Source organism: Gopherus evgoodei, chromosome 2 (assembly GCF_007399415.2).
Source record: "Gopherus evgoodei ecotype Sinaloan lineage chromosome 2, rGopEvg1_v1.p, whole genome shotgun sequence".
Taxonomy (NCBI): Eukaryota; Metazoa; Chordata; order Testudines; family Testudinidae; genus Gopherus; species Gopherus evgoodei.
The window spans coordinates 250472505-250500092 of NC_044323.1; the positions used below are offsets into that span (position 1 = coordinate 250472505).

Here is a 27588-nt window from a genome sequence, read left to right on the forward strand (position 1 = left end):
TGTAGATATTTGTGAAATTTCGACCACTGTTTGGGCTGGAATGTTCTAAAAGTAATATAAAAGACATTTTTACTGAGTCAAAATGGAGGGCAGAATTTGGCTCATGCTATGGATATTTGGCTCATGCTATGGTATGACCATTTAATATTTTCCAGATAAATATACAAAAAATACCTACACAGGAATAAGAATCTGATAATAGAGGGCTCTTTAACCTGGCAGACAAAGGCATAACAAGATCCAGTGGCTGCAAGCTAAAGTTAGACAAATTCAAAGTGGAAATTAGGCACAATTTTTTTTAATAAAAGGAATAGTTAATCATTCTTTAAATCAAGATTGGGGGCCTGTTTCTCAGGTACACTTAGGCCCATTTACACTTGTACTACTGAGTGTAGCAGCATGGAAAGGCCTTTAAATGACTGTAAGGATATGTCTGGAGTCCAGGCTCTGGGATTCTCTCCCATTGCACGGTACCAGAGCTCAGGCTCCAGCCCGAACCCAAAAGGTTACACTGCAATTTTACAGGCCCACAGCCTGACGTGGGCCAATTTCAGGTGTTTATCTGCAGTGTAGATATACCCTAAATATAACAGAGTTTTGCCTTATTGAGGCATGCGAGGCAGGGCCTATCATACTTTTAAACAGAGTAACATGTCTTCAAAACAATTTTGTTGCCAAGAAGCCTCTTGATATATTATAATTTACCTAATCGCAGATTTGTGTAACTCTAAAGAGATGCAGCCAGCTAATGAACGTTGTACAATCCAAGTATTCAACATATACATTCCTAACTAAACTTAGAAAACTTAATGAATAAATACCTGCCGTCCATGGGCAAAAATAGCTTGAGTGTTTCATTAAAATGCCTCGCATAGTCTTGTTTCCTTTAATACTGCTTTTAAAAAAGCACAGCCATTACTATATTACATTAAGTATAGACTTTCTCAGACCTGTATTGTCCTTTTTTTTTAAAGAAACATGCCCCAATATGTAATAAATTTTTTTTACAAGCTTGTATTTGAAAAGTAACGAACAGCACAAATCTGTTCTAAATGCTTTTTGTTTTGCAATTAATTTTAGCAATTTTAATACTATGTTGCCACTTGCTTCCTTAGGGCTGGGATCAGTGGAGGAATGGGAGACACAGCCACATTAATTAAACATATTTTTATCTTTTTACTAGTTGCTTTCCTATTAATTCCCATTGTCAGATGTCTTGACACAGTCCAGTGGCCAAACACTCTTGACCTGCTTGATCAGCTCTTTCTAGATGCCCTTTGATTTCTGCGTGTAAGCTCTTATACTCACACTGGCCTCTCAGTTCACCAGCAGATCATGGAAAACAAGGGTTCTAAGTTAGTGTTCTTGCATTCATTAACTTATTATTCTGCTCTCCAGAGATTATTTCCTTGTTTGGCCTTTTTGGCTTAATACTGTACCTTGCTTCATCCTGGACTTTGTATTCCAAGAGTACTTTATAAAGAGGGTACTATATAATTTCAGAAGACAAATTCAAGCACCTTGGTAAGTCCTCCTTTGCTTTACTTATTTTTAAATCTTAGTTGAAACAAAAGCACATTCAATTGAAATAAGATTTACACAGATTGCCAGCGTGCTTGTCCCGTAATGAATAACTGTGTTGTAAATTCTTGGGTGGACTAGAGAGATAATTTTCAGAAAATATACTTGGTGTAAAGTGAGATCTATTGTTTTCATTTAGCCAGCTGTCTTGTTTTAGTTAATAAAGTGTTTGGGAAATTAGCAGACAACCTCCTCTCTCCCTTACCTTCTGCACAGTAAACAGAGATTTGTGCCCAGCTCTTCCACGCACTTTCCTGAAAACAGACTTCTTCCACCATCACATTGTCAAAAAGCTCACTTTATGATCATTGCAGTAAACGAGAGATTCCATTCGTTTTGAAAATGTTAACTTATCACTTGGGACACTATCCTTGAGTTCGACAGTGGCTGTGGATAAATGCGTTGAAGTAAATAAACTTCCGTTGGTCTTGATAAACATGCCTTTCTAAGATATTGTAATAGGGCCTCTGACTTTTACACTGTCTCTTCTGGTTCACTTGGGTTGTTTGGAGACACCCTGTTTCATAGAAGCCCTAGATCTTCTTTTTTGGTAGCTGCTGCTGGTTTTAATATTCCTACTAAAAATAGCAGCTGACAGCAAAGCTAAATTGAACCCCTTATATCCATATCACTTTCCACTCCTAGTGAATCAGCTGCTTTCTTATTTAGACACAGAAGGAAGTTAGAGTCACTGTTCTGTTGCTTAAGTTACAGCAGCCTTTCCCCTAAAGGAAGCAGCGTCAACTGGTAAGCTTCTACTTTCTCTTTTTAATACCACTCTTAAAATCAGAGTACAGTAGCTTCTCCCTTTATTTTGTCCATAATGACATGCTTATGGTGGTAACGATAAACTGTGGGATTGAGTGTGTCTGTAATATAAGAACCCACAAACACTTTGAGCATAGTAACCAAGCAGGACAATTACTAGGTATTATTTTGCTGCATATTTTTAAGAACGTAAAAGTGAGAACAACAATCTGTGGAGCTGGTAAGTTCCTATTGAATAATTATGTATTCCCATCATAGAAGATAAAGTTTTGCTTCACAGCAAAGTGTTTTTGTTGCTGTTGCTTCTTCACAATGTATAATCTTGTTTTGTTCGCCTGGCCCGTTCTTGCACTGGAATGTGTTCAGTGGCATGATCATGCCATAAGTGCTCTATTTAGAATCTGCTGTAGCTCATGTTCAGTGTCAGTGTTCTGAAGTTTGAGCCACACAGCAGGATTTCCTAAGGTACAGCGGTGACTCTCGGCTCATCTGTTCTTTGCACATCCAACCAAGCATATTCATATCAATGTGTGTGCCTTAAAGATGCGTTGCTATTTTTTCAATCATTATCTCTGCTGTTAATATGCTGTTACTGTTCTGTTTGCTTTAAGAATACAATGTGATGGATTATAGCCTTTAAAACAGCTTTTTAAACTTGCATTTGTTACTGATAATCACAGTGGAACTGTGAAAATAGATTTCATTCTTAAATGGCATTTTTTCTTTGATATCACTCACTTTATGTGTGAAACTGGAAAGCACTTGTTTACCTTGATTCTACAGCCTAGTTCATGTGCACTAGATTCAGTGATGATGACATAGCAGAGGTCTCTGATCTGGGACTCTCTGATGGTGGGCAGCTGATCATCCCAATTAAGAGATTGTCCCCCAAAATCGCCTGAAATACAAGAATAAAACTGATGCATATTTGATGCATTTCATCTGTATTTCATCTTTATTAAGGTTTGACTTTCCAAGGTGCTCAGTGCTCTCAATTTCCACTGAAATCAATAGGAGCTGGGAGTTCTCAGCACCTCATAGGAAGTACTCAGCACCTTAATCTTTATTTAGTATTGTCTGCATTAAACGCTGGGGATTTCAAAGGTACCTAAGGAGTTAGGCAAGTAATTCCCATTGAACCAAACTTTCAAGGTCCTTTGATAATTCCAGGCTGAATGACTATCACCTAGTAGAAAAGTTCACACCTTTTAAACCCCTGGCTGAGCATTGCCGATCACTTGGCACTTGTTGAATATGTCTCCATGATGCAAGTTATAATTTATTGTTGTTATATAGGGTAAATCTACACTACAATGAGAGAGATGACTGCATCACATGTAGACATACCTGCGAGACCTTGGATTGAGCTAGCTCAGACAACAATGGGTATCTCTACACTGGAGTTGGAGGTGTAATTTCCAGCTCAAGTACACATGGCTGTACTAGCTGTGATCAAGCTAATACATTAAAAATAGCTGTGAGGACTGCTTCAAGTGTATATCTAGGGTTTCAGATGGCATTGTACTCAGGCTAGTCCATTCCACCACCCGTGCAGCTGTGGCTTGTGACAAAGTTCCTTCCCAACGTTGGTGGGTCCTGCGCTTACTGGCAGATTTGCGCACCTTGGTGATCTTCCCCTCTGGTGTAACTCACAGTCTGGGTCAACTCCTCCTGTGTCTGATCAGGAGTTGGGAGGTTTGGGGGGAACCTGGGCCCACTCTCTACTCCCGGTTGCAGCCCACGGCCCTGTGGATTGCAGCTGTCTATAGTGCCTCCTGTAACAGCTGCATGACAGCTGCAACTCTCTGGGCTACTTCCCCGTGGCCTGTTCCAAACACCTTCTTTATCCTCCCTACAAGACCTTCCTCCTGGTGTCTGATAATGCTTGTACTCCTCAGTCCTCCAGCAGCACACCCTTTTACTCTCAGCTCCTTGCGCCTCTTGCTCCCAGCTCCTGACGTGCACGCCACAAACTGAAGTGAGCTCCTTTTTAAACCCAGGTGCCCTGATTAGCCTGCCTTGATTGACTGCAGGTGTTCTAAACAGCCTGTCTGCCTTAATTGGTTCTAGCAGGTTCCTGATTACTCTAGTGCAGCCCCTGCTCTGGTCACTCAGGGAACAGAAAACTACTCATCCCGTGACCAGTATATTTGCCCTCGACCGCACTCCTGTACCCCACTGGTCTGAGTCTGTCACAGGCTACATAGCTATTTTTAGATCTCTAGCTCAATCAAAGCTAGCATGGGTATTTCTCCTGGAGCTGGATTTACACTTCCTGGATTGCACTGCAGAGAGAGTCAGTAGGATGATAATCCTAGCATTGGGATGTCCAGCATTTAGAGATGAGGGGTGTCATAAACAGATAGTTAAGGGTTAATATCTCTTTTACCTGTAAAGGGTTAAGAAGCTCAGTAAACCTGGCTGACACCTGACCAGAGGACCAATAGGGGGACAAGATACTTTCAAATCTTGATGGAGGGAATCTTTTGTTTGTGCTCTTTGTTTTGGGGGTTGTTCGCTCTTGGAACTAAGAGGGACCAGACATCAATCCAGGCTCTCCAAATCTTTCTGAATCAGTCTCTCATGTTTCAAACTTGTAAGTAATAGCCAGGCAAGGCGCATTAGTCTTATTTTTGTTTTCTCAACTTGTAAATGCTCCTTTTTTGCTCAGAGGATTTTACCTCTGTTTGCTGTAACTTTGAAGCTAAGGCTAGAGGGGGTTCCTCTGGGCTATATGAATCTGATTACCCTGTAAAGTATTTTCCAACCTGATTTTGCAAAGATGATTTTTACTTTTCTTTCTTTAATTAAAACCTTTCTTTTTAAGAACCTGATTGATTTTTCCTTGTTTTAAGATCCAAGGAGATTGGATCTGGACTCACCAGGGATTGATGGGGGGAAAGGAGGAGGGGATGGTTAATTTCTCCTTGTTTGAAGATCCAAGGGATTTGGATCTGTGTTTGCCAGGGAAATGGTGAAGTCCCTCAAGGCAACCCAGGGAGGGGAAAGTTTTGGGAGGGACAGAGAGTGCTCCAAACACTGGAATTCTGGATGGTGGCAGTGTATCAGATCTAAGCTAGTAATTAAGCTTAGAAGTGTCCATGCAGGTCTCCACATCTGTACCCTAAAGTTCATAGTGGGGAAGCAACCTTGACAAGGGGGAATCATTCACACCTGGTCAAAGATGAAAACTGGCCCATCCCAGACTGAAATGTCCTGGAACAAATTATACCAGGCATGGCAAGAAGGGTAAAGACAGTGAAGGCATGCATATTTAGCCCTTGATACACCTAATATAAATAGAACATCCATAAAAGCTATAGTAAAAGAACATTGTTTGCAATGTCAAGCATTCAAATGTTAGGAGATGCCAGAATTAAGGCTGCCTGTGCAACCTCAATTTGGTGCTTTTGTGCATGTATAACATGAGGCTTTTTTTAAACAACTAACAAAATCATCCAAAGCACAGGACTTAGTGGTGATGAGGGACTTCAATTACCCAGACATCTGTTAGGAAAATAACACAGCAGGGCACAGATTATCCAACAAGTTCTTGGAATATATTGGAGACTATTTTTTATTTCAGAAGGTGGAGAAAGGTACTAGAAGAGATGCTGTTCTAGATTTGATTTTGACAAATAGGGAAGAACTGACTGAGAATTTGAAAGTGGAAGGCAACCTGGGTGAAAGTGATCATGAAATGGTAGAGTTTATGATTCTAAGGAATGGTAGGAGGGAGAACAGCACAATAAAGGCAATGAATTTCAAGAAGGCAGACTTTACCAAACTCAGGGAGTTGGTAGGTAAAATCCCATGGGAAGCAAGTCTAAAGGGAAAAACAACTGAAGACAGTTGGCAGTTTTTCAAGGGACGTTATTAAGGGCACAAGAGCCTTGTGTAGGAAAGATAGGAAGTATGGCAAGAGACCACCCTGGCTTAACCAGGAGATCTTCAATGATCTAAAACTCAAAAAAGAGTCCTACAAAAAGTGGAAACTCAATCAAATTACAAAGGTTGAATATAAACAAATATCACAAGTATGTAAGGACAAAATTAGAAAAGCCAAGGCACAAAATTATATCAAACTAGCTAGGGAGATAAAAAGAAACAAGAAACATTCTACAAATACATTAGAAGCAAGAGGAAGGCCAAGGACAGAGTAGGCCCGTTACTCAAGACGGGGGGAAAGACAATAACAGAAAATGTGGAAATGGCAGAGGTGCTTAATGACATATTTGTTTTGGTTTTCACCAAGAAGGTTGATGGCGGTGGACATCTAACATAGTGAATGCCAGTGAAAATGAAGTAGGATCAGAGTCTAAGATAGGGAAAGAACAAGTCAAAAATTATTTTAACAAGTTAGATGTCTTCAAATCACCAGGGCCTGATTAAATTCATCCTAGAATACTCAAAAAGCTGACTGAGAAGATATCTAAGCCATTAGCAATTATCTTTGAAAAGTAATGGAAGACAAGAGACATTCCAGAAGACTGGAAAAAGGCAATTATACTGCCCATCTATAAAAAGGAAAATAAGGACAACCTGGGGAATTACAGACCAGACAGCTTAACTTCTGTACCTGGAAAGATAATGAAGCAAATAATTAAGCAATCAATTTGCAAACACCTAGAAGATAATAAGGTGATAAATAACAGTTAGCATGGATTTGTCAAGAACAAATAGTGTCAAACCAACCTGACAGCTTTTTCTGACAGGTTAACAAGCCTTATGGGTGGGGGGAAGCAGTAGATGATGATATATCTTGACTTTAGTAAGGCTTTTGATAATGTCTCGTATTGCCTTCTCATAAACAAACTAGGGAAATACAATCTAGATGGAGCTACTATAAGGTGGGTGCATAACTGATTGGAAAATTGTTCCCAGAAAGTAGTTATCAGTGGATCACAGTCATGCTGGAAGGGCATAACGAGTGGGGTCCTGCAGGGATCACTTCTGGGTCTGGTTCTGTTCAATATCTTCATCAATGATTTAGATAATGGCATAGAGACTACACTTATAAAGTTTGCGGACAATACCAAACTGGGAGGGGTTGCAAGTGCTTTAGAGGATTGGATTAAAATTCAAAATGATCTGGACAAACTGGAGAAATGGTCTGAAGTAAATAGGATGGAATTCAATAAGGACAAATGCAAAGTACTCCACTTAGGAAGGAACAATCAGTTGCACACATACAAAATGGGAAATGACTACCTAGGAAGGAGTGCTGTGGAAAGAGATCTGGGGGGTCACAGAGGATCACAAGCTAAATATGAGTCAACAATGTAATGCTGTTGCAAAAAAAGTGAACATCATTCTGGGATGTATTAGCAGGAGTATTGTAAGCAAGACACAAGAAGTAATTCTTCCACTCTGCTACTTGCTGATTAGGCCTCAACTGGAGTATTGTGTCCAGTTCTGGGAGCCACGTTTCAGGAAAGATGTGGACAAATTGGAGAAAGTCCAGAGAAGAGCAACAAAAATTATTAAAGGTCTAGAAAACATGACCTATGAGGGAAAATTGAAAGAATTGGGTTTGTTTAGTCTGGAGAAGAGAAAACTGAGAGGAGGACATAACAGTTTTCAAATACTTAAAAGGTTGTTACAAGGAGGAGGGAGAAAAATTGTTCTTCTTAACCTCTGAGCATAGGACAAAATGCAATGGGCTTAAATGACAGCAAGGGCGGTTTAGGTTGGACGTTAGGAAAAACTTCCTGTGAGGGTGGTTAACCACTGGAATAAATTGCCTAGGGAGCTAGTGGAATCCCCTCATTGGGGATTTTTAAGAGCTGGTTGGACAAACACCTGTCAGGGGTGGCCTAGATAATACTTAGTCCTGCCTTGAGTGCAGGAGACTGGACTAGATGACCTCTCGAGGTCCCTTCCAGTTCTATGTTTCTATGATAGTCTTTAATTAAATGATCATGGATTATTTTGTTCACAGGACCTCTGCTTCATTCAGCTCACAAGGATAAACAGAGCTACTCATCCCAGAGCTGGAGCAAGCTTAGCAAAGATGAAGTTTTGTAGAATTTTGTTATCAAATGCTAAGAAGTCTTTACAAAGTGCAGTTTTTTGGAAGCTTATGACTGGACCAAGTTTTCATGGGACTGGCAAAAGCCACATTTTTTGATACCATGGTAATGCCCCTGCAAAATTTCAAGCCCCACTTTTCTTCATAGAGGTGCTAAAGCATCTCAACAAAGCGGTTGTAAGATTTTATTTTAATGAGGGTCTCACAATGGTTTGTTTTGTTTCCTAATTTCATTCTGAGAAACAATTGTACTTTTCAGCTGAAACTATATATATAAAAAAATCAGAGTGAGTCAGGCACCTGAGATGGAAAATTTTAGCCCAAATGGTTGGAGTTTGACAAAATTATAGGCAACTGATGATAGGATCTTATAACAGAAAGTGTTTAGGCATATTCGACATAGGCAGAGCTACCTTCTCCACCTATATTTGTCAACTTAAAGTCAATAGACATTGACACAGTCTTAAGCAGCATAACTCTTATGTACATAATTAAATCTCGGTGGTGGCACTTTCAAAAAAGCCAGGTGCTCTGCATTTTCCTATAACAATCATAAGCTCTGGTCATTTTATCATATTATGCTGTGCAAAACTCCTATTTGGAACTTGTTTTTGGTAATAGGTTAAGAGTTCACAGATTGGCCCAACAAAGTCAATTCATTCTAACTTTTCCCTTTTTATTTCTAGTACTCAAATGGACAAACTTTAGGGATAGTAAATAGTTCATTGAAGTGGCACTGTGTTGCTGAGGGAAGAGAAACAGAATATGAAATTTCACAGTTTTGTAATTGTAGGAGTCCTACCGATAAGGTAGATTTTGTTTTTTAATCAAAATTAGCCTATCAATAAGGCCCTACCAACAAGTACTAATCATGATGGCGGATTCTGTTAATCCAGTTAATCACAGAGTTAATCACATATGTGATGTCCATTAAAAAATTGTCTCTTTCTCATTACTCATTTTCAGGTAATGTCAGGCTCCCGGATCATATGCTGTAATAAAAAAAACTCATCCAAGAATGGAGTACATGAAACGGACAAAATGGCTGAAAATGTGCAAGAAAAAATGAAGATGAAACAAGAAATTACTTTGCTTAATGGTGTTTCTTTAATAGTAGGGAACATGATTGGTTCTGGGATATTTGTGTCACCCAAAGGTGTTTTGATGTATAGTGCCTCTTATGGACTCTCGCTATTCATTTGGGCTCTTGGCGGGATCTTTTCGTTGTTTGGAGCTCTGTGTTATGCTGAACTGGGAACATCCATTGTTAAATCAGGAGCTAGCTATGCCTATATACTAGAAGCTTTTGGTGAATTCATAGCCTTTATCAGACTGTGGTCTTCCTTGCTAATTATTGAACCAACAACTCAGGCTGTAATAGCAATTACATTTGCTAATTATATTGTTCAACCAATTTTTCCATCCTGTGAGCCACCATACGAAGCAGTCAGGTTGATTGCAGCTGCTTGCATCTGTAAGTAAAGTTCTGATTGGTAGAAATGAATTAATTTAATGCAGGTACTCATAAAAGCCTTGTCAGTTTACCCTCCCCCTTAATTTTCTGTGAAAATAACAATTTTTTACCTAGGACAAATTCACAAGAATGTATTCTCTCTCTTCCGGATTGAATTTTTGTGGGAGGAGGGGTTGGTAGTGGGAGTTGGGGGGGGAGGGAAGGGAGGAAGGGTTTCCAACATTTTGGCTGAGAGGCGCTATGATTGGTGATAGAAAAGAAAACATTTTGCTATGGATCAAGAGACTGACCCAAAGCCTGCATTGAAGTCCATGGGAAAATTCCCTTTGGCTTCAATGGGCTTTTAAATATTCACATATCCTCAGATTAATCAGTAACTGCTTGTAAGTGAAAACTGGTGAAATACTGACATTCTTCCTTAACCCCTCCCAACCTAGCAAAAAAATAATAAAATTAAAAAAAATAAAAGCAAAAGCAAAAGCTCTGCCTCAAGCAGAGTTTTGACCCCCAAAAGGTAGAAGTGCCGGACACTCCATGAAGTCCACTAGGGACTTTGCTATTGCTATGGATTTTAGGTGGAAGCCTGAAAGGTAAATGTAGGTACATAGAACTGGAAGGGACCAGCATTGAGTCCCGTCCTCTGCTATCCAGATACTACAGTGATGAATGGTGGTAATAACCTTATGACCCACATCCACAGAACTGTGTATAATCTATGTGCTGCTCTTCGCATATGCAACAGCATGATCAATTGTCCATGAAACAAGACAGAGCGTTCCCTAAAAGACAGCTGACGCAGCTAGTGGTTGTTGAGTGCTGAGTATAACAGAGTAGTGTCTCCTGTGAATTCTGAGAAAATGTCTCCTCTTTAATTAATTCTGTTTATACTTTTAACACTCCCCATTGAGGCAGGCAGGAAGTAAACTTCTGAAAAAGAGAGACCATGATTTACACTCCTCATTCTTCAGTATTCTAAATGTCTAATTTATTAAAAAGTAGATCTATTCTAATATATTTTATTAGTTTAACTGTGATTTGATCATCTCCATACTTGCACACACCTGGGATCTATTTCTCTCTCCCCACCTGACCTGGTATTGTTCCATAAACTACTAAATAGGGGTGGGGGGAGGAATGGTGTTTAATTACAGCAGTTTCTTAGACAGAATCCAAAACGAATGCTTAGTGATTTTTGCTGTATTCCTCATGTGGATCAGTTGCTCTGTTTTGTAACACCGTTAGTTACAATGTGCTGCTATCCCACAATCTGCATGGTTTTAAAATGAAATAAAGATCCTTAAAGTGAAAGGATACATCAACAATCCTAACTTGAATATTTTTCAGTGGTCAAATAATTTCAAGTGGGGGGAAAAGACTCTTTATTCACTTGAGCTAACTCCAAAAGCTACAATTTTTCACCTACAGCAGCCTCCTTTTTGGGCAATTACATTCATATAAATCTACAACTCTGCCTCTAAGTGCTAGAAAATATTAAAAGAATGAGAGTGCTCTAATTCAGAGGTGGGCAAATTGTGGCCCATGGGACTCTCCTGCCTGGCTCCTGGTCCGGGAGGCTAGCCCCTCCCCCGCAGCCTCAGCTCACTCTGCTGCTGGCACAATGCTCTGGGCAGCAGGGCTGCAGAGTCACAGCCTGACCTGGTGCTCTGTGCTGCATAGTGGTGTGGCTGGCTCCAGCCGGGCAGCGCAACTGCGTGTCCTGGTGCTCTGAGCCGCACAGCTGTAGCACCACCAGCCACCAGTGCTCCAGGCAGCACAGTAAGGGGGCAGGGAGACGGGGGAAGGCTGGATAGAGGGCAGTGGAGTTCGGAGTGGTGGTCAGGGAGTGTGGTGATCAGGGAACAAGGGGGCTGGAGGGGGCAGGAGTCCCAGAGGGGGCGTTGGGGCAAGAAAATGGGGGGGCTCTGATAAGGGGTGGGAGCTGGCCCACACCTGGAGGTATGGGGAGGCACAGCCTCCACTAACCAGCCCTCTATACAATTTCAGAAACCCAATGTGACCCTCAGGGCAATAAGTTTGCCCACCCCTGCTCTCTAATTGCTTTCTCTGCTGAAACAAAGGGAGATAGTAAAGGAATAACATTTATTTTCTAGATCTTTCCCAATACAGATGTGTTAGAGTAGGTGGCTTTCACAGCATTTAATCTGTCCATATGCAAATATAGGATCCTGGAATTTCAATTATGTCCCAGAAAATAAGGCCCCATTGCAATGCCCATTGAAGTCAATGGGAATTCATCCATTCACTTCATTCAACATTGGATCAGTTCGAAATGAGAAATTTATTTTTTTAAAATAGCAAAACTTTGGGGGTTCAGTTCCTTACTATGAAAATTTTCATACCCTTATCAAGAGAGTTCCTGATTCCACTCTTTTACAGACATAAAAAGAGGGAGAATGTAAGGTGGGGAAGTGTTAGATTTGGATCTAAAATATGGGACAGCTGAGAGAGATGTTTGGTTTGGCAGTTAAAATATATAATTTGACGCTTGGCATTGTCATGGTCTTAGCTACAAAATCTGTCAAAGCAAATGTTCCCTTCTAGGAATAAGGAATATTGTACGTTACCAGTGCCTAGATGGTGATTTTAGATTGTAGAAAATGGAATCCTATTTTAATGTGCACATCACATTTGTTAATAGAGTGGGCTTTATAAAATCACTCAGATAGATATGTTTCAAATTAGACCCTACTCTGACATTAAAAAGGTGTTTGTCTTAGAACAATTCACTGTAAAATCTAATATTTTTTAGACCAAGAGCCTGTTACCACTGCATTACTCCAGTTGTGTGCCAATGTGTAACACCACTGATTTCATTGGCATCACAGTGGTATATAAAAGAGAAATGCCATGGTGTATCAAGCCTCAAAGGGCACAGTAGTCCCACTGAAATCAACGGGACTACTCACAGTAATAAAGGTAAGCGTATGTATGTGTTCACAGGATTGGAGTATTTATATATTGGATACTATTTTCACATTGTAAAGAATAATTTTTAAGTTACAATATAATTTAAATTGCTGTAATAGCTTTTCTCCCCATTTAAAACTAAAGAAAAGTGAGGCGTGGATGAAACGGTAAAACCCTGGAGCAAAGCCCAAATGAGAGAAATTTTCTGAGAGAAAATTGTGTCAAAAAAGGCCTACTAAAGGCTACAGAAAAAGGAATCCTTGTCCCTAGCCAGTGCTCCAGAATACTCTACACCTCATAGCCAGCTGCTGTTGAGTTGAGGGAAGAGTCAGTTAGCCCTGCTGCTGGTCTCTAACTTTGCTGATTCATGCTATGTGCCCACATCCCCTACTTATCTCCATTTTGCAGTGCTGAGTTGTACAGTGTCGCCTCCTCTATGTCTGTGTGTTCTCTTGGAGACTGGGGTAGGATATGATGGCAGAGTGCCCTTCCACTACCTGAGCTTCTAGTGCTGCTGACATGTGGCAACTGATTAAACTATTCTGTCACCTCATTAGGTTTTAACTTCTCTGACTAAACTGAATGGCTATTTCCAACAGCACAGGGCTCAGTGGAGATCCAGTTTAGCAATAAAGTGACTTTACATTGGGTCAGGGACAGGAATAGACCAGGAATAGACCAGTTTCACAAGGAGTCACACACTGTTCCTTGTTCTGAGACGGGAGTAAGTTACTAAGTTTCTAATAGGACATGGCTGCTAATAGCTTCTAAATGATCTTTGGATATTGCTACAGCAGGTTGCTCCTTCCTGAGATCCAGTCTGAAGTTCTAAGGGCCAAATGCTTTGCTGACTTGCAACTTCAGACACTCCCCGCGCAGTCCACATGTTTGCACAAATGTTTCAGTATAGAATCTGACCCCAAAGGAGAAGCATTTCTGTGTTGTAGTTTCTTTTTTCTTCTCTCTGTAAATGTAAGGTGAGCTTTAGGAAAAGCATCCTAAAAGTGTGATCTGTAATATTATGAAAGTCTCCCTCAAAGGAAGTGAGCAAAGTCCCATTGTTCATCTAATTTTAAATGTCTCAAGCAAAGAATTGGAGAACATATTGCAATGGAAAATGCTGCATTGACGAGCACTGAGTAGATGAGCTAAATGGGTGACCTAATAGGCAACTGCACATCCACCCTCCTACCTCATAAATAGTGTGTGTCTCATCCCTGCCTCCTTCCTAGATCATTGCCCCAGATGGTAGGTTGGCCATAGTGTTGAGGTCAAGCTGGAGCGTTGGAAGAAAGATTGTCAGGGCTGAATAAGGCAGGACAAGGGGACGTTTCCCAAAGAAGTGTGTGCACATTCACTCTGCATCTGGAATTCCTAGGCACTGGCTAGTAGAGCTGACAGGAGGGCAGTTCCATTTCCAGGCAAGATTTGAGATTTGAAAAATTTGTTTTTGTTCTACATTGGAATGAAAACAAAACCTTCTGAATGTTTTCACAAAAACCTACACGTGTAGGCTGGTGGTTAAGGCCTGTTCTGGGAGACCAAACTCACTGTTTAGAGCAGAGTTTTTCATCCCAGATCACTCCAAACAGGTAAAGACTTAAACCCCAGTCTTTCGAGGCTAATACCCTAACCAACAGGCTACAGAGTCTCTCTTTGCTCAGCCTCAACCTGGACCCAGGAATGTTTTGGCTTTGACAAAACAGTCTATTTGGCTGAAAATGTTCAAACCAGCTCTACTGGCTAGCAACAAAGAAATACAAAGTGAGGGCCCAAGAGAAGAAAATTGGACTTGTGATTAGGGAAGGGACTCAGGTAATGTGGATTCAAATCCCAATGCTGCTACAGACTTTCCTGTGTAACCATGGAAAAGCAACATAATTTCAGTTCTTCTGATCTGAATTGTAGATTCCTTTCTTGCATTCTTTGTGTATTTAGACTGCAAAGTCTTTGAGGCAGGGACTGTCTCAGAGCCTAACACAATGGAGCCTTAATCTCCATCATGGAGTTTAGGCACTACAGTAATCCAAATAAATAATAATAAGAATCCTGCCTGCTTCATGTGAGTAGCCCCACTGAAATCAAATAAAGTAAAGAGTGGTTGGTCCTAAAATCAGAATTCAGAACCCAGTGCTTTCCCACTGATTTCAATGCAGAATGTCTTCCTTCCTCTCCTAATTTCTCTTCCTTACAACCTGTTACCAGGAAATGGCAGCCTCCATGCAGTAAGTTTTACTTCTTTTTAAAAAATAAACAATAAAAACTGACTTAAAAATTATTATAGTCAATTTCTATTGCTTTCAGTAAAAGTCTAGATAATTCTGAAGTGTTGAAAAAGTTTTTCTGTACTTGTAACTTTCATTTTCTTGAAAGGTGTATTATTTAAGAAAGCACCTATCTCATTTGTATTCCTTTTCTCAATAGGTTCCTTAACATTTATTAACTGTGTCAACGTAAAGTGGGGAACCAGAGTACAAGATCTGTTCACATATGCAAAAGTTATGGCCCTTATCGTGATCATCTCTGTGGGTCTTCATAAAATTAGTAAAGGTAAGAATATATTTCATTTTAGACATTTTTAAAAAAACTAAACAGTATCTGAGAGTCAAAATCTATACAGTAGTATCCAGAATCCACACTTTAATATAAAATGTTATGCACTGGGAAATTGCTGTTAATCTCCTGAAAAAGAGGTGACAGCTATATTGCTCTGTAGGACGCTTTAAGCTCCATCAACACTGCGATTAAAAGACCCACAGCACATCTGGGCTCACAGGGCTTGGTCTGCAGGGCTATAAAATGTCAATGTAGACATTTGGGTCACCAAAATGTAAACCCGGGTTTCAGACTCAGGTTCGAGGCTAGCCCCCTTCCATCTAAACACAAATCACGCTAACCTAGGCTCGGACCCAGTATCTCAATAGTTTGCAATATGAGACCAAATATTTTCATGAGAACAGAACAAGTTTTCAGTGCCAGCAAATCTGAACCCTAGTCTTCATACAACCTTGAAACCATACTTTAGCCTAAATTGCCTTGGTCTACCCTTGGTCCATTTTTAGTTGTAAAGGATGAATAGGGATTACAACATGGTTATAATCTAATACATTATTCTGCTTTCTAGAGCATATTTGTTGGCTGTCAATGGTTCCAGATCAAATTTTCCTCGGGGTTCCAACTACTAGATTTTTTTTAAATAAATGCCAGCTCTGCAAACTTAACCTGGGATATGATAGGCAAACTACATGCTTTCTGGCTTGTGCATCATCAGCAGAATTGCTAACTAAATTCTGTTTGTAGAATCTTTATTGCTAGTGATGATGTGTGAATCAGAAAGAGGACTGCTCAAATTTCAGATTCCAGGTTCATTTTGCAGACTTGCTATCACATAGATAAAACTCTGCAATGCTAACAAATGTAAAAAAAAAAAATAGTAAAAAATTATGTTTGTCAGAAAAGAAGCAGCCATAAATGTGTCAATATTAGGGCTGTCAAGTGATTAAAAAAATTAATTGCAATTAATTGTGTGATTAATCGCACTGTTAAACAATAATAGAATACCATTTATTTAAATATTTTGGATGTTTTCTACATTTTTCCAAATATATTGATTTCAGTTACAACATAGAATACAAAGTGTATAGTGCTCACTTTATATTTATTTTTACTACAAGTATTTGCACTGTAAAAAAGCAAAAGAAATAGTATTTTTTCAATTCACCTAATACAAGTACTGTAGTGCAATCTCTTTATCATGAAAGTTGAACTTACAAATGTAGAATTATGTACAAAAAATACATTCAAAATAAAACAATGTAAAATTTTAGTGTCTGCAAGTTCACTGAGTCCTACTTCTTGTTTGTCTGAGCAATTGGCTAACAAGTTTGTTTACATATTCAGGAGTTTATGTTGTCCACTTCTTGTTTACAATGTCACCTGAAAGTAAGAACAGGCATTCTCATGGCACTGTTGTAGCCGGAGTCACGAGATATTTACATGTCAGATGTGCTAAAAATTCATATGTCCTTTCATGCTTCCACCACCATTCCAGGGGACATGCGTCCATGCTGATGATGGGTTCTGCTCAATAACAATCCAAAGCAGTGCAGACTGACACGTGTTCACTTTCATTGTCTGAGTCAGATGCCACCAGCAGAAGGTTGATTTTCTTTTTCGGTGGTTCAGGTTCTGTAATTTCCACATCAGAATGTTTCTCTTCTAAGACTTCTGAAAGAATGCTCCACGCCGCATCCCTCTGATTTTGGAAGGCACTTCACATTCTTAAACCTTGGATCAAGTGCTGTAGCTATCTTTAGAAATCTCACACTGGTACCTTCTTTGCATTTTGTCAAATATGCAGTTAAAATGTTCTTAAAATGAACACTTGCTGGGTTATCATCCGAGACTGCTATAACATGAAATATATGGCAGCATGCAGGTAAAAAAAGCAGGGAACATACAGTTCTTCCCCAAGGAGTTCAGTTACAAATTTAAATAATGCATTCTTTTTTTAGCATTATATTTTTAACAAGCATCATCAGCATGGAAGCATGTTCTCTGGAATGGTGACCGAAGCATGAAGGAGCATATGAATGTTTAGCATATCTGGCACATAAAAACCTTGCAATGTTGGTTACAAAAGTGCCATGTGAATGTCTGTTCTCACTTTCAAGTGATATTGTAAATAAGAAGCAGGCAACATTATCTCCTGTAAATGTAAACACACTTGTTTGTCTTAGCCAGTGTCTGAACAAGAAGTAGAACTGAGTGGACTTGTAGGCTCTGAAGTTTTACATTGTTTTGTTTTTGAGTGCAATTATGTAACAAAAAAAATCTACATTTGTAAGTTGCATTTTCACAACAGAGAGAGTGAACTACAGTACTTGTATGAGGTGAATTGAAAAATACTATTTCTTTTATCATTTTTACAATGCAAATATTTGTAATAAAAATATACACTTTGATTTCACTTACAACACAGAATACTATATAAAAATGTAGAAAAACATCCAAAGTATTTAATACATTTCAATTGGTATTCTATTGTTTAACAGAACAATTAAAATGGTGATTAATTGCGATTAGTTTTTTTCATTGTGATTAATTTTTTTTGATTTAATCGCATGAGTTAACTGCGATTAATATGTACAGGGAGCAGTCCTGTGGCATATGCAGGAACCATTTTATGTGGTCACTTTTTTGACCATAATGTAGATAGGACTGAGGAGTTTCAGTTTAATAGAAGAGAAAATGTTATTGGACTGAGGCCTATAATAAAGACAGGGTTTAGAATGATATTTTATTGTCTGTATTCAGGGAGAACTAAGGTCCAACCAGGGTTATAAACTCCATTGTGCTAGTCACTGTATTATCACATAATAAAAGACAGTCTCTCTCTTGAAGAGCTAGCACTCTAAAAGACATGACAGACTAATATAAATAGATAAGCAACAAATTACTTATTTGTTGTTCCTGTTCAGAAATAAGCTACACTGGCACAAACACTTTTATACTAATATTACTGTCTCCGTGCTCAGGGAGCTGAACTATTTATACTGGTACAGGAAAAGTAGTATAGCTTTTGTGTGTAAACTGGCCTTAGTAGGTCAGATTATGTGAGTTGTCTCTGACCTATCAGCTCTGATCAGAAGCAAACTGCTGAACATAGCTCTAAGGACAAGGAGTGAGAATGGGGGAGGAGAATATTGCTGATAGTCATTTTCTGTTATATTTCTAATCTGCTTCGGAAAACAGAGATGGAGGAGTAGCAAACGTTATTGTTGTGAATGAAGTATGCTAAGAGCCTTCAGTGGGAGTCAAGTCATCTGATAAGACAGGGATTGGCAATCTTTTTGGCACATGGCCCATTAGGGAAATCCACTGGCGGGCCGGGATGGTTTACCTGTAGTGTCTGCAGGTTCAGCCGATCACAGCTCCCACTGGCTGCGGTTCACTGTTACAGGCCAATCGGGGCTGCGGGAAATTTCCCACAGCTCCCATTGGCCTGGAACAGCGAACTGTGGCCAGTGGGAGCCACGATCGGCCAAACCTGCAGATGCTGCAGGTAAACAAACGGTCCCAGCCAGCCAGCGGCTTTCCCTGATAGGCCACATGCCAAAGGTTGCCAGTCCTTGTGATAAGCCCTAGTTTACACTATGAATTTATGTCTGTATAACTATGTTGCTCAGGGGTATGGAAAATCTGCACACCTGAGCGATGCTTTATAGTGACTGAACTCCCAGTGCTGACAGCACTGCATCGATGGGAGGGTTTCTCCTGTAGACATAGCTACCGCCTCTCAGGGAGGTGGAGTACCTATATCACCAGGAGACACTCTCCATCTTCACTAATCGCTACAGCTGCTGCAGTGTTGTAAGTGTAGACGAGCCCTAAAGTAGTAGGGGATGAGCATAACCTAATCTATATTATATTTAAATAGATTCAGGGTATTCAAATGGGGAAGCAATCGGAAGTTGGGGATGAAGATGAAGGAAACTCAGAGGAATTTGTGATCGGGTCAACATTCTTTCACTCAGCAGTTATTTTACTAAGTACAATTATGTTTTTCCCTAGCTTCCATATTCCTGATATAGTCAAATGTGTTTATTTTTTGGACATTATGAATGTTTGTGATTTGAAACCATGCTGTTTTTAGAAGGTAAGTTTCTTGGCCCTGTCACTCTGTTTTGATACCACTGAAGTCAGAAGTGTCTTTCTTTGTCAGCACAGACCCCCCCCATCTGCAGTCCCTCTCCATGGAGTGTAGATGGATCCTCTGATTTAACCCCACCTATCCCAATTCTAACAGTAACTGTGTATGAGATTTTGTTACAAAGGTGAAACACTAGTAGCTGCAGACTTTACGCTGTCAGTCTCCATAGCTTACTGCTTGTGTGTAACCCATGAATTCCACATATTTAACTACTTTCTTAGCGTCCAGGGTGACTTTATAAAGAAGGCTTCCCTTTGCTCTTAACTGGGTAAAGTGTCTGAATGCTCATCTCACCCATAATACATAATTCCATTTCTATTCATAAGTGATTTTTCAATTTCCTTCTGCATATTTGGTAATTTTAAGTCTTTCCTCCACTTCCACTTTCCCTGGGTATTTGAGGTAAACATTTTTATTCAAACCAGTTTCTTTAGCATGCTAATGAAAACCTGGACCCCAAGAGTTTTTCCCCTGCTGGATGCTTAAACAAAGCTACAAAGATATCTGTAGATAATTAAAATTACATCATATCAGATTTCACATTAATAAATGCATTACAGAAATTAACTTCTAAAAATGATATTATGCTTTTATATAGCAATTTTATTCATAGAATTCAAAGTGCTTTAAAAAAGAAAGTAACTATAATTATCCCCATTTTATGGATGAGGAAATTGAGGCACAGATGTGACATGATGTGAGTCACACAGCAAGTCAGAGAAGGGGCCAAGAATAGAACTATAGCTTCCTGATTCCCATCCTATCCACTGGTGACACTCTCCTATATATTTTTAAAAGGTTTTATTATGATCTGAGAACAGTAGCTTTTGTTTTATTTTGTTTGGCTGAAGTGTATATATTTAAAATAGAAAAACATTTAAACATAACCTATAACTGCTTTTTAATATTTACATAGGAGAAACAGAAAATCTTAAAGCTCCATTTGAAGGTTCAACAACTGATGTAGGATGCATAGCACTTTCTCTGTATTCAGCCCTCTTTTCCTACTCTGGATGGGATACCCTGAATTATGTCACTGAGGAGATGAGGAATCCTGAAAGGTTTGTGCATACTCTCAAATCCCCCAAAGAGTGTTACAAAGATTATGAAAACATGACAAGATAGATTGTTCAATAACCCAATGGATGAGTTCAGCGTGTATTTTGGGGGGTGAGGGTCCTAATTTTGAAATTAATCAAACTACTATCTATAAAAAATTCTTAGCTTTTGAAAAGACCTACTAAGCACCATATAACTATGTGATTTCCCTTCATCTCTTCAGATGTATTATATCAAAAGGTCAATAGCTCCATATGTGACATTATTTTCTTTACTTTTTAGGATGGGATTTTCAAAGGCACCTAAGAAATTAGGGCACCCAACTTCCACTGAAAATGAATAGGATCTGGGTGCCTAACTTCCACAGGCCCTTTGAAATTCCCCCTTTTTTTTGATCAGCCAGTGCTGTATTTTACTTTCAAGGAAATGAGCCAAAATCAATTGTAATAATAAATGGGGGCAAAAGGAGAGACAAAAGAGTTATACTAGTGTTCTGGAAACATGTTCATTTCCAAGGCCTGGTCTATGCCTAAAGGTTAAAAGGTTCAAATTCTTAGGGGTAGTATTCGTTACTAGATTACTTTGGAAAGTGTAGACATAGTCTAAATCAGCATGAAGAGGCACATACATTGACAGGAGCCAAATTTAAGTGAAGACACTTCCACAGCTAGGTTGGCAGCTTTTATCGACCTGTGGAGCAAGCCTGAATATGTTTCCCATACCTGCAGAAAAGTTCTGTGTAAGCACGAAAGCTTGTCCCCCTCTCCAACAAAAGCTGGGCCAATAAAAGATATCACCTCACCCACTTGTATTTGGGAGGAGCATTTCTCATTTTAATATGATGCAATACCATTTTCTCTCTCTCTCTTTGTAGGAATCTACCCCTCTCAATTGCAATTTCAATGCCTATTGTGACCATTATTTACTTGCTGACTAACATAGCATACTATGTAGTGTTGGACATGCCAGCGCTCCTAACAAGCGATGCAGTGGCAGTGGTAAGTTGTGTGCAGTTTATTAAGGCAAATGTTTATAATACATATAATGTTGTGGAAGATTCTCATTTGGTCCCCTATACAGATTTCTTACCCTGTCAATTAATGTGTTTTGTGTGTGTGTGTGTGTTTAATGGCTATAACTACTTGTTTCTGTGTAATAACACCAGTACACTGTGATGACTCAGACATAATGCATATCTCTTTGTGAACTGATGCTTGTTAAACCATTTTATAATCTCTGAAGATCTTGATCCTAACAATGACCTAGCTGTAGCGGTTGTTTTAAATAAACCAATTTTACAATAGTTCTACTTCATGATGTTCAGTATTGCCACTGAACACTCTACACTGACAGAAATAGTTTTGAGACAAATTGTTGCTAAGCGCTGCTCTAACTCCTATTAGTATTTCACACCCCCAGAATACAAACAAATATCGCCAACATATTATACAATATGGAAAGTCTATAGTTATTAACACACAATTCAACAATTGATTTATACATCCTAATCTGCCTGAAAATCACCATTTCAAACCCAAATCACAGAAATTAACAAAAATCCAATTTTGTTTTATTGCAAATGTAGGATTTATCTTAGCGTTGATCAGCCTTTCAAAACTCCCATCACACACTCAGCAGGAGCAGTTTTCATTATTATCATGGTAAAGAATGGGCTAGGAGACTCTGTGCTTGGACGGATAAAATTTGCAAGGCTGTCATTGCATATTTAATGTAATTAGCCTCATGCTTTTTCTTTTCTATTGCAGACATTTGGTAATGAAACCCTTGGTTATGCTAAGTGGATAATTCCTATTGCAGTGGCCATGTCCTGTTACGGTGGATTAAACTCATCAACTATTGCAGCTTCCAGGTATGAAACATCAAACATGTAAAAGGCAGGCAGTACTCAAAGGGCAATCAATAGCACTTTGTAGTAAGTGGCATCATTTAATAATACATTCCAGTGAGACCTGCTGAAGTTAAGAATCTGTGACTATCTCCATTTCAGGTGTTTAATATTGTAGGATAAAATTAATGCACTCTATAATGCTAAGAATGCAGTCTAAAGATAGCAATAGAATGTTAACAGGAGTGACTGTTGAGTTTCTTTCTACTACTTTGGTCTAACTTGACTGGCAGACTTGCTACAAGAAATTTAGGGTAACGATGGAGCAGGCCTAGGGAGGGAGGGTGTAAGACTTCCATGCATGGCTGACGCCAGATGCATTCCTCGTGCACAAAGAATGTTCCCCATTAGTGCCACCTGGGGAGTGAACCATCCCAAAAGAAATGAGGAATGGTAGGGAGAAGGCCTTGTAAAATTGTCCTTCTGTGTATACTGCACGTTCTAGTTAATGACACAGCAGATTCACTACCCCTTAATGTCATGGGTGGGGTGCTTTGGGAGGTATCGTATGAGGTACACTCATGTCTTGGCATAATGTTTCCAGGTGCTCTGGCTGCAGCAGAACAGCTCAGCACAGCCTCCTTTGCCAAGCAGTAATTAGCTGCCATAGTGTGGCCCTATGATTGTAGGTCGCTTAGGGCATGTGCCTCTCTTCTTTTATTTGTATGTAAAGCCTGGTGCAAATCTCTGTGGCTCAGAGAGCTTGTAGGGTAAAATCTGAATAAATAAATCAAAGATCTCTGAGCACACCTCCAGATTCCAGTGAGAAATAGCATGACTGAGTAGAGGTGTTATTTTAGAGTCAATTAATAGTCCAACTTTATTTGCATTACACTGAAGAACATTTGTATTCTTCCTTTTTCATCTGTCAAAGACATTTGTCATGCTGGATATTGCTATATTGTGATATTTGAAACTGATCCAATAATAGTGTCTGTTGATAATTCATAAATAATAAACAGTATTGGAACTGCTTTAAACAGAAAAACAAGGACTACCTAAGGAAAAAAAAATTCCTTTCAGTCAAGCCAGAATTGAACTTTCATAGATATCTACCATCAATCTCATGAATTTGACACGGATCCTATTCAACAGAATTGAAAGTCTGCTAATGTTGCCATGTGCGTGAATATATTAGAAGTACCAAACCTGAAGGAATGCCACAATCCAAGGATATCAGGACATCATTTAGCACCATCTTTGTCTAATAATATCATGTAGTTCCATGGTCCTCTTTCTGTAATGCCAAAGCAAAATAATTCAGAATATGCAAGTTTAGTGTGGAGTTATTATTCATTTGTGGGGAGCAGCACTGCCCTTGGCCTAACAAATGTGGTGAATTTGCTGTATATAGCTGCAAGTTAATCTGAATCTAAATTAAGTTTTTAATATTTTGGGTTAATAAATATTTATTTCAGCGCTAATAGTTCATGCTTTATAGTTAAGTATTTAGCATAATTGCATATTGTCCATGGACAGGTATATACTTGAGACACTAGAAGAAAACCAAAACACTTAAAACCAAGATGCAGCTATAATACTGTAGATCTTATCTTCTGTGTCTGCAGTTATAAGTATTGAAGAACCAAATTCAGGAGACAGTCCAGCACATTCCAATGCTGTTTGTTACATTCTCCCTCCCACTGCTATTCACAGTGTATTATTTAGTTAATTAGTTAGTTAAACACTGTGCTAGTGACTAGAGACAAACCAGGTCAAAGCCCCTTTGTGCTAGGGCTGTGCCAACATATAGTAAATGACTATCCCTGTCCCAAAGAGCTTACAGTCTAAAGGGACTGCATGGAGCTTGTCCACCTATGCAAAGGTGCAGATATGTCTCCCCCCTAAAAAGAAAGCATGCTCAGCAGAGAATTGGACTGGACTATATACTTTTTTGCTGTCAAATTGCCCCTCTCTAAGCATTGTGGTGGCTTTTGATAGTCCTGATAGGACTTTTGACAGTATAGGAGCAAGTAGCATTCAGTATATTTCAGGCTACCGGAAGTTATTTCAATAATATTTAAGGCAATGTGCAATGTTTCCACAATAAACGTATGCTTGCAGTGAAGTACTATTTTCAGTAGCACAGATTTTATTATAGCAACTCTCAAACGAAGGACTACTTAAAATAGGGCAAGTGCAGTCTTCTGAGTACCTAGCAGTCTGATCTACATTTGTCACATTAAGTCCAATCATTCCTGAATGATGGAGATGTTTTTGTGCCCTGGCATGTACATTAGCGCTGTCTATTATCCAGTGAAAGACAAAGGTGGACAAAAGAATGGTACTTACAACAAAAAAGCATTTTTCTCCTTAAATGTTTACAGCAACAAATATAATTGGTTCTGCCTTTGTGGAAAAGCAGAACTCTGCTTGGCTAATTAGACTTTTTCTTTCCTTTTGTGTTAGGCTTTTTTATGTTGGAGCCAGAGAAGGACACCTTCCTGACAGTTTGAGTTTGATTCATATTAAGTGTTTCACACCAATCCCTGCTCTTTTCTTTAATGTAAGTAACAGTACTTTTCCACTTCTTTCCCCCCTATTTTAGGAATCTGCAAATGGTAAAGTATTATGAATCCCCTTCACACTCAATTTCTCCAGGCCTGTCTGCACTGGGGAGGTTTCCCCAAAAGGGCTAGTTGAACTAAATTGTTTTTTAAAACAGTTGGAGCCACACGGCCTGATCTCATTTACACTAAGGCCACCCAGGTAAAGTGATCTTAGTGTGAATGAGAAGTAGGCCCAGAGGGTAGGGTTAATCAGCCCAAACTAGTTATAAAATCACCTGCAGGGGTTTATCTGAATCAGTTTTAGAAACAATTGGGATATTGCAACACAAATTCTCGATTTAGCCAGGATTTAACATTAATTAGTCTCTGTGTTCTGATCTAGGTTAGAAAAAAGAGAAGGTTTAAAATGCATAACCACAGAGTTTACAGCAGCACTGCTGTACCGATGCAGCTGCTAGTGCAGACACTCTATGCCGATAGGAAAGATCTCTCCCGTCGACTTAATTACTCCAGTCCCCGCAAGCGGTGATAGCTATGTTGGTGAGAGAAACTCTTCTGCCGACATAGCGCTGTCCACACCGGCACTTAGGTTGATGTAACTTACACCATTCAGGGAGGTGGCTTATTCACACCCCTGACTAAACTGATACCGACTTAAGCTGTAGAGCATACATAGCCTAAGTCTTTGTGTGGGTTTCCATATTCACAAAGCCGCATACTGAAATTCTCAGGTGAATACCACACACTGAAAAGAGAATTAGTTTAGTTGGCTTTGGGTAAGAGGAAGATTGACTCACAATGAAATACTACCAGCTTCCCAGTGATGAATGCTTTATGTAGTCATGTGCTAAAGTATATAAGAATTTTAAAACAATATATACCCACATTTGTCACAGCACTTAAAATACTTGGATGAAAGTATTTAAAATTGGGTTCTTAAAGTTAGACTTTTACATCCGTATTTACTTTGTTCTTCTCTAATTGCACAAAGGAATCTTCTTTCTGATGGGCACTGATTGGTATTTTAAAAATCTTATTTACAAATTAAAATGAGATATTATGGAGCCAGAGCGACATTTCATTGTAAATTAGATTGTGGGACACAGGGACAAGGAGCTGTAAAATACAAAATTAGAACAAATGATTGCAAGCATTAATCCACAAATCAAATAGATTAAAGTGAAGGGGAAAAATCCATCATAAAGCATTATTAAACTATTCATTTCACTTGGTGAAATTCTATAGCCTGTCTTATGCAGATGATCAAAGTGCCTTTTTGCCTTACTATAGGAATCTAGGAATGAGTCATTTGCAGGGCCAACTCCAGGCACAGCATTCCAAGCAGGTGCTTAGGGAGGCAATCTGCAAGGGGCGGCAGTCCGCGTGTTTTTGCCCCCAAGCAGCACGCTGAATTACCACACCAGACAGCAGAGGCAGGCCTTGTGCCGTTAGGGCGGCATGCACGTTTCCACAGCAGCAGAAATTCTGCGGCAGCTTCTATGTTCAGCTGTCTATGGCAGCACAGCTTCTGTCTTCCGACTGAAGACAGAAGCTGACGCCAAATTGCCGCCACTGCGGAAATGCGCGTGCCACCCTAACGGCACACGGACTGCCCCTGCCGTCTGCGGCGGCAATTCGGTACGCTGCTTGTGGCAGCAAAAACAGTAGAGCAGGCCCTGGTCATTTGAGTCTGAATATTCCCACTAGAGGGAATTACACTTGTATCAGTGGGAAGAATTTGTTCTCTTAACATCTGAACATAATTCCCATTTATCAGAATGGAAGTTTTCTGTGTTTATTGAGGGAAGAATGCACTTCTTCAGTTGTACTCTTTAATAAATCAGTGGTTAAGAGTCAGAGATTTCAGGGCTCATTCACATCTGGACTCAGTTCTGCAGTGTTTGGGGCCAAATACCATAACTCTCATTGAAGTCCAATTGTTTGTAGAAAGCTCAAAAAGAGGAACATTCTATTACAATTCTAGAGGGAGAAATTTTTGCTTAATTGTTCTCAGTGCACAGGAATACAATGTACTGTACAGTGTTTGTTTGAAGGCAGATATTTAAAAGTTAAAATCTTGTATTGTGTTGTCCAGGGGACTTGTGCAGTGGATTGTGAGCTAGGACCACTTATGAGTCTGATATTGACTCTTCTTGTAGCTTTGGGCAAGTCACTTAAACATCTTTGCCTCAGTTTCCTCCTCTGTAAAGGAGGAAAACAATACATATTTGCCTACCTTACCAGAGAGATGTGAAGACTAATTAATATTTGTAAAGTGCTTTGAATACAAAATAATTATATAAATATTTGTGTTGTTATTGTTACTATTAAATGTAAGGGCCTGCATCCCTAGAAGCTCATGTCATAACTCCCATTGACTTCAATGGGACAAGATCAAGCCCTGCATCACTAAAGTACATTAGATAAAATGAGTAGTTTGAAAATTTGACAATCTAGCAGTCCATAGAAAAAAGAAAGAATGAGTGATGACATTGAACCCTGTGGTAAGTAATCACCCAGAGGACTGACTACGTTTTTTCATAAAGGTCGCCTTACAGTTTACTTGAACAATTCCATGACAAAGCTCCTGGGGCTCTTAAATGCTGAATATAAATAGGC

The 27588-nt window shown here is 39.3% G+C and overlaps 1 protein-coding gene across 6 annotated transcripts in view; it reads left to right on the plus strand.

Moving 5' to 3' along the window:
• Positions 1 to 1226: 1226 nt before the first annotated feature.
• LOC115646941 (Y+L amino acid transporter 2-like) overlaps positions 1227 to 27588 on the plus strand; it is a 35979-nt gene continuing 9617 nt past the window's right edge. For 2 of the 6 annotated variants that reach the window (XM_030553410.1, XM_030553414.1), the window contains exons 1-8: positions 2244 to 2328; positions 8291 to 8486; positions 9347 to 9854; positions 15207 to 15332; positions 20411 to 20555; positions 21428 to 21551; positions 22320 to 22423; positions 24869 to 24965. In XM_030553410.1, the coding sequence (XP_030409270.1) occupies positions 8451 to 8486; positions 9347 to 9854; positions 15207 to 15332; positions 20411 to 20555; positions 21428 to 21551; positions 22320 to 22423; positions 24869 to 24965 (1140 nt within the window). In that variant the 5' untranslated portion in view covers positions 2244 to 2328; positions 8291 to 8450. Of the gene's footprint in view, positions 1525 to 2241; positions 2329 to 2351; positions 2570 to 8290; positions 8487 to 9346; positions 9855 to 13520; positions 13760 to 14987; positions 15008 to 15206; positions 15333 to 20410; positions 20556 to 21427; positions 21552 to 22319; positions 22424 to 24868; positions 24966 to 27588 lie in introns of those variants that run through there. The other 4 variants (XM_030553413.1, XM_030553411.1, XM_030553412.1 and 1 more) reach the window with 4 other exon arrangements.